The following is a 7,806-nucleotide window of genomic DNA, read 5'->3' as shown; positions in this document are numbered from 1 at the left end:
GACCAGGGCAGTGATCATTTCCCTGTACCTGGCACTGGTGAGGCCACACCCCAAATCCCGTGTTCAGTTTCATGGCCACTCAATAAAGGAAAGAGATTGAGCTGCTGGAGTGTGTCCAGAGAAAGGTAGCAAGGCTGGTGAAAGGTCTGCAGCACAAGTCCCATGAGGAACAGCTGAGGGAAGTGGGGGGATTCAGCCTGGAGAAAAGGAGTCTCAAGGTGACCTCATCATTCTCTGTATCTATCTGAAAGGAAGCTGTAAGCAAGGTGGGGGTTGTTCTCTTTTCCCTGGTAACAAGTGACAGAACTAGAAGAAAAGGCTTCAAGATGTGCTGTGGAAGGTTTAGATTGGATATTGGGAAAAATTTCTTCACTGAAGGGGTGGCCAGGCATTGGAATAGGCTGCCCAGGGAAATGGTGGGATCACCATCCCTGGAAGTGTTCAAAAGGTGTGGGGAATGTGGCACTTGGGGATATGGTTTAGTTGTGAGCACAGTGGTGCTGGGGTGATGGTTGGACTCAATTATCTGAGATGTCTTTTCCAACCTTAATAATTCTATGATTTAAGCCTTCTGAAATTTCATCTTGCCTTTTAAATTCAGGGGTTTGATTCACTTCCAGGTACCGTTCCTTAAGGAATTAAATTTCCCCCTTTTTGCTTGTGAAGATCCAAGAGTAATTTGAGAAGTACCTATGTCCTATGAAATTGGACAATCAGATAACAATTAGTGGCACAGATTTCTTAAAACAAGAATGTCGTTTTGCTGCGGGATGAAAGAAGACAGCAAACTCATTCCACCATCTAAGATTAATCCCTTGCGATGCTTCCCAGCCTTTCCCACCCTGCTGGCTTCCTCTGGGACAGGCGGCGGCGGGGGACCCGGAGGAGGCAGGCAGGGTGGGGGAAATCCGTCCAAAACCTGCCCCCATCCCTTGTCCCTTTAAGGCAGCACTATCCCTTTAAAAGGCGGCCGGCGGCGGCCGGCGGGCGGGAGGCGGCGGTGGTGACGGCCGGGGCCATCGCCTGCCCGCCGGCTTTTCCCCCCCTTCCTGCCGGTCCGTCGCTCGCAGCCCGTTAAAAAGAGGAGGCAAGATGGCCGAGCTGGGCAGCAAGGGGGTCACGGCCGGGAAAATCGCCAGCAACGTCCAGAAGAAGCTGACCCGGGCGCAGGAGAAGGTAGGGGAGAAGAGGGGCATCCCCGGGATGCGGGGTTGGGAGGGGGGACGCGGGTGCCGGGGATGACAGCCCTCTCCGAAGCAGGGATGCGGCTCGCCGTGGGTGCTTGCGGGGGAGGGGGTGGCAGCTGCCTTCTCTGCCGGCGGAATTAGGGCCCCTTTGCATCCTGAGAATGCCGACTAGCCTGTTGGAGCGGTGAGGGTTCACCGTCCGCCTGCGGAAACATGGCATCGGATGGGGCCGGGAGCGGGAGCGAGGACGGAGCGCCGCACGCTTGTGTTGGATCCGCAGATGCTTATTGTTTCAACAGGAGGAGACCTTCCCGTTGTGGCATTTAGGTTGTGCTTTATGCAGCATTTTCGAGAGCAGTTCTGTATTTTGCCATAGCGTAAATGCGCAACCTCAAAGATGGTGAGGGAAAGGAGATGGGCACTTGCCCCTTATCTTCCAGCAGCATCGCGCGATAGTCGCTACTTGCTGTACTGACCTTGAGCTCCTCATTTTGGAATGGTGGTAAAGCCAAAGCCGTACGGCCTTTAAAGATTGTGCCGATCTGCTGGGGGGGGGGGGGGGGGTGTGTGTGTGTATTTTTGAATCCCGGGAGCCCTTTCGCTGCTCTCCGCCCACCCCTGTGCCAGCAGAAGGTGCCAGGAATATGCAATGGATACTTTCCCTGTTCATCTCTCTGGCATGCTGCATCTGATGCCAGATGCTTGGTCTGTGTGGGGATTATCGGGCATTTAACGCAGGGACATTGATCAGCTGCTTTTATTGGAGGCACGCTCGTCTTGGTTTTCAGTGGTTTGCTGTGAGACGACATTGACTGAATAAGGACTGGTGCATCTTCGAGGAAGGGCGGGCGAGCTGATCTGCCCACTGCTGCTCGTGTTCCCTGGGAGTTATCTTTAGCAGCTAGATTTAATCTAGGAGGGTTGGGATTAAATGCAATGCTGGCCTGAGCCTCGTACCAGTCTCTGACACTGCTCAGAAGCGCTGCTGGGCCAGAATCGCAGCCCAAACTACTTGGACTTAAATGTTCCATATGCTGCACCCACTACTTTTACCTCAACTACTGAGACTAGAAGCATCCCTTGAACTCGTCTGACTGCTTGGAAAAAAACCCCAATGACTACCAGATCCAGTATGGAACTGCAGCAGCAAGGTTCACTCTGTACACAAGAGTGAGCATGGCCACATCCATGGTTTTTTTACCCTACTGTTGTTCCAGAGGGGACAGGATGGGGAATCTTGAACTCATCACAGGTCCACCTTGAACTCATCACAGATGCTAACTTCATTCTGTGTTAGCCACCAGATGGCAACCATATTTGTAGTTAATATTAGGGTAGGTGGTAGAGGCTGAGCTCCTTGGCGCACTGATGATGTTATTGTATTTAGTGGTGCCGCTTGGAACCAAGTGTGGCCTGCCAAGCCCTTCCCTGGTCTCTTATCAGAACATACACAGGTTCTTTTCCTAGGGAAAATTTTCCACGAATTTCTGTCAACTGTTGATCTAGCTCACTTCCTTGCTCACGCCCTGGTGGTGTTTGGAGATGTGGGAATGACAATAATAATCGAGAGTTAGCCGTGTATTGCAGGTGATTTGCACGAACTGGAAACAATTGTTTGTCTCTTTGTGAAGAGGAAAGCACAGCTTGTTTTCCTCTAAGGAGAAAACAACCCCAAAGCACTTGCTAACACAAATTCCAGACCCTTCAGCTGTTGTTATCCTGATGCAAACAGTACAACTTTGCTCTCTGGGTTCTCAAAAAAGGAAAAAAACGGCATTGCTTGCTTCATCATCTGACTTGCCTCCTCATACTGCTGCAGTATTGTCTGTAACAATTCTTCTTTCGTGAAGCATTCAGTATTTTACCTGTGTCTCTAAGGGACAGACTTTCACTGAGGCAAATGCATCAGTATTAACTTTCAGGTCATGAGGAGAGATACAGCTGAGCATGAAGTGATGTGGAAGCACCAGTGGTTATGATGCTCTACTCTTGTGGTATTTAGTTATAAACTGTGATACTGTGTTTAGCAGGAAGGGTGAACTGTGTGTTGGGAGATAAGGACCAGATGTTAAATAAAAAAAAGGTAAGCAGAAATGTGCAGAGGTGGATCTGGTAACACAACTTAAAAATGTGTTAGATTTTCATGAAAGGATGTTGGCTAGGGTTGAACTTTTCCTTTTTTAGGCTTAAACAGAGACTGCTGAGGCTTGTTTTTTTCCATATTGTATTTTGATTTGAATTGAAGATAAAAAAGTCTTCCCTTCAGAATATCTCCCTCTCAACTTGAGCCCTGAGGCTTTGACCTCAGCAGTTTTCTTCATGGTGAATTTAGGCCTTGTGTTAAGCAAAGAATGATGTCTTTTTGTTCAATGCAGAATTCACACTGAAACACTGTACACATCCTTTTTTCCCTTCTCAGATGCCTATTATGTAAACCATGTAAGATATTCCTTCAGAAGTGTTATTTGTTTTGAGCCTTTCAGCAAAACTATTGGCTATTCTTGGAAGACACTTCAGCAATTCCACAGGAAATATGGGATGGAATGGTCGACTGTGCTTTTTACAAATGGGCTGGACACCCATTTAACCTCTGTCTCTACTCAGAGGTAGCCTCAAGTACAATACTTGGTAATAATTTGCCAATTGTCCAGTGAAATGCATCAAATAAGTTGATGCTGCTATCCAGAGGAACCTTGCTTAGAAAGGGCTCATGCAACTGTTTCTAACTCATATCACCTTTTGCAACTAATTAGGATAAATTAGGATATTTAGGCTGGAAATCATGATCTATTCATCCTGAATTTAGCTGGAGGATTTTCAGACTGAGATGTTGAGCTCTGGACTTTTCATAATTCTAAACTTCTTAAATGAGTAAAATTGTAATGTCCCCAATGTCATGGTGTCTTAGAGGGAGCCTAGTGTTTGCAAGCTCTTTTAAACTTTTCCAGTGAGGCTCTGAAGTTTTTTTATTCTTTATGTCTGTAATCCATCATCTTGGTTAAAGTTTGTGTTTCTGCTTTGTGACCAATTTTTATATTAATGCTTTTGAAAATTTTAAAAGTTTCCCCAATTTCCACAATTCTCATTTTCCTCTAATAATGTCCTGCTTCTGGATGTGTCTGCACATGCACACTTCTGCTTTGAACAAGTTCAAACAGCATCTTGGTGACTTGATGCAATCCTGGTGTGAGGGTAACTCCTCTGCAAGGTTCCAGGAGGGAGCTGAGCTTGGGCAGCAAATGGATTGGGTTTAATAGCTTGGCTGATGCTGAGGGTCCTTATCACAGGATCAAGCTCTTTGCTTTCCTTCAGCGTGTTAGGCAAAGGTTCAGTGTGGAAAGATGGTATTGGCTGTACAGGCACTGACTGTTGATTTAAGTTGCATACAGATTAATAGCTTTGTCTGAGGAGATGAACTGTAAAGTTGACATCAAAAAGAAAGAAAGAAAGTTTTTTGTCCTTGGGAGCTTTTTTGTGTGGAGAGGAGTAGAAAGGAATGAACTTATTTTTACTTAGACTGAGTGTGGGAAGTTCCTATCCTATAGTAGTGGTGGTCTCTCACTCTTTTCATTATAAAGCTAGGTAAAATGAGTGTCTGTGTTCTGTCACATGAACAGACTGTTGTATTTTGTTACGGGTTTCTTCTGATGTACCAACAAACCTTATGTCCCTCTCCATCACTAACCAGAGGGGAAGACTTTGTTTTCTCTGCAGGACCTGGCAAAGTTTAGTTTGGACATCCAAACTCCCTTGTGTTAGGGGGTCACATTTAGGTCATAGACTGCCATTTGTAGTCATAAACTCTGACTTGCTGTGTTGCCATGAAATGTCACTTTTGCTTTCCATTCTTGGCTTTGTTAATTCCACCGATGTTTACCCACATCTGTTTGAAGTTTTCAGTTCTGCTCTCCTCTGGCTGCGCAGTCCAAGGAGGCTGGGCTGCAGTCTTGGTCTCACAGATTGTGGTTTGGGTGGAACAGGATTTGCAGAAGGCATGGTTTGCATTTTGAGGTTGCCCTGATAAGACTTGTTTCCTCCTCCTAAATCAAGCTCCAATAGATGGAGCCTGGCTGAAGGAAACACCTGGAATGAAATCTCAGCCCTGTTGAAGCAGGTGAGAGTCCACTAATGAGCAGTACCCAAGAACCTTAAAGCAAATTTAAATACAGCTGTCATCAGGATTCACCTATCAGAGGCTCCCTGCTCTGCAGATGGGGAGGGAGCCTTTCTATAAAAATGGTAGATGCAGAAAGCTCTCTTAAGGAGATCTTGCATCTACCAGCTTAAGAGGAGAGAAGTTTCTTATTGGTTTTCCTTTGGGATCCTTCTGTCTCTTCAAAGCTTCGATGTTTTTTTCTTGCCTTTGCTTAGGGTAGGATGGTGTGGTGGCAGTCTGTCTTGTTGTGCGAGTGAAGAACAAACAGCCTGAAGAGCTACAAGTATTGGTCGCCTACTGATCTGGCAGGAAAATTAACATTTTGGTTTTTTCCTGGGGGACTCCCCAGATGACAAAGACAGGGCTCTGTACTTTATGTCTGTTAGCTTGCTTTCTCAAGAATGCAGGGCTTAGGGGATGAGTAGTCTCAAAGGTACTTTGTGCCTAAAGGTTGCTGGAAAACAGGCACTGGATACAGGAGGAAGATCTGAATTAATGCCCCTAATGTTCAGATGATTCCAGTATGAGCTCAGACTGTATTACTGGTATCAGATAATCTGCATGGTACAGAGAGGAGGTGAAATAGGAAACCAGGCTCCACATGTCTCCTTGCCCATGGAACGGTTTGATTGGCAGGGCACTTACAGTGCCCTGCTGAAGGTGCCCTTCTGTCTGGCTATTGGCAACAGATTTCTTATATGCAGGAGAATCTCATGGATGGATGAATTTTCTGATTGGAAAAGGCCCAACCCTATTCCTGGTCACTTTATCTTCCCTGTAAGTTCTAGTTTTGCAGATAGTCCTCTCCAGTGCAGTTCTTGTGAGATCAGGTTTATAAAGCAGGATGTGGAAGATGTCTTTTCACTGAGGACTTTTAATGAGGCTCTAGGCCATAGAGAGTTAGTGTTACAGACCTCATCTCTCAGGGAGTGACATCAAAGCTTGTCTGGCCTCTCCCTCCATCCTGCATGCTAACTGTTGGGCAAGGTTTGTGGTTTCAGGCACTGATGTTTGTTTTCTTTCCAACATCGTGATTGCTCTTCACATGTGAGTAGCAAATGACATGGCTGGCCAAGCCTTTGGGGAAAGCTGGGTGCAGCCTGAGATGTTCAGCATCTATCTGGACTAGGATCTTTGGGAATAATGCAAGTTTTCCTTTGTTCATGACTCTTTAGACAGAAACACAAGACCCTGTTGCTTGGGATCAAATGTATAATGAAGCTCTGGTTCTAGAAACATTTGCAGTGACAAGTGGGTACCTTAGGTTAACAGGTATTAGAGTGGCTATTTTTTTTCTGCTGTTGCAATGGTGACCAGACACCTGAGCTGTCTGTTGTGCCAGTTCTGCAACTTTGCAAGGATCATCTTACAGTCCTGGCTGTCTACCTGTACATGGAGGGATCAGCCTGTCTTCCCAGAAGTTCTGTACTGGCAACCTGACATGATCACAAAGCCAGACTCAATTTGCCCAAGCAGAACAGATAGGTCTGTCACCCTGAGGTGGCCACAGCTCAGCCCCCTAAGTGGGCTGGCCCATTCAGGGTGTGCAGACCAGCTCCTTCTAATGGGGGGTAAGACTGTATTAATGCTGACCAGGAGACTGTGCATTCTCTACGCCAGAGCAATGAGATGGGAACAAATATTAAAATACGAATAAAGCCTCCTTGGAGCACTGCTGGCAGGTAGAATAGTTTATTAAGGTACATTCTGACTTCAGGCTGTGTTTTAGCCTTCTCTTGAGGGACTGCATACTCAGATTTCTCCAGCAACTGCAATACTGAATGCATGAGTGCCAGCAAACCTGTACCATTCTGGCATTCCTACTGCTGAGGTAAAAGGGGACATCTCTCACAGGAAGGGGTTGGGAGAGAGAAGAAAGTAATTTCCATCATCTTGCCTAGTCAAAATCAATTTTAAATATGGTATTAGTTGACTACTTAATACTGTCAGAACAGGAGAGAGGAACCTCTGCAGATTTGCCTGAACTATTGGCAGTGGCACAAGGGATGAATAAATCTTGTCAGGTGTCTTTTCAGCAGGTGCATCCAAGTGGCTGGTGGACCTCAGACAGTTCAGGTTTCCCTGGTCACTTTCCTAGGCTCTGAAGCTGTTTGATCTTCACAAAGCTGGCAAGTACTGCAGGGTAGGTCCTGTGCCGCATTCCAAGAAAAACTTGAAATGTATTTATTAGCAGAAAATAGGATTGATGAGTGGTTTTTTTTTTGTTTTGGGTTATATTTTCATCATGCCAACTTGCTTGCATAGTTTTGTTTCTTAGCTGCTACTCAGAAAGTACCTCTCTTTAGATTTGTAATTTATGATCTGAAGGAAGAGCCCTGGTAGTTGGGAATAGAAATTCTTCAACCTGCTTAAGTTATACAGTTGTTTAATTTATTTTTTTCTCCTTTTCTCTCTCTCTCTCTCTTTTTTTTTTTTCCTGAGCTTCTCCTTTATTATGTTGGG

At 45.8% G+C, this 7,806-nt stretch overlaps 1 protein-coding gene across 13 annotated transcripts in view; it reads left to right on the top strand.

The window, feature by feature from the left end:
* Positions 1–979: 979 nt before the first annotated feature.
* BIN1 (bridging integrator 1) overlaps positions 980–7,806 on the top strand; it is a 96,652-nt gene continuing 89,825 nt past the window's right edge. For 4 of the 13 annotated variants that reach the window (XM_042041651.1, XM_042041650.1, XM_042041644.1 and 1 more), the window contains exon 1: positions 980–1,176. In XM_042041651.1, coding sequence (XP_041897585.1) covers positions 1,093–1,176 — 84 coding nt within the window. In that variant the 5' untranslated portion in view covers positions 980–1,092. The remainder of the gene's footprint in view (positions 1,177–7,806) is intronic. The other 9 variants (XM_042041661.1, XM_042041658.1, XM_042041659.1 and 6 more) reach the window with 3 other exon arrangements.

Source organism: Corvus kubaryi, unplaced genomic scaffold, assembly GCF_017639235.1.
Source record: "Corvus kubaryi isolate FWS band 111438036 unplaced genomic scaffold, C.kubaryi_AGA036_p1.0 37396, whole genome shotgun sequence".
Taxonomy (NCBI): domain Eukaryota; kingdom Metazoa; phylum Chordata; class Aves; order Passeriformes; family Corvidae; genus Corvus; species Corvus kubaryi.
This window is presented reverse-complemented; position numbering and strand designations above follow the sequence as displayed.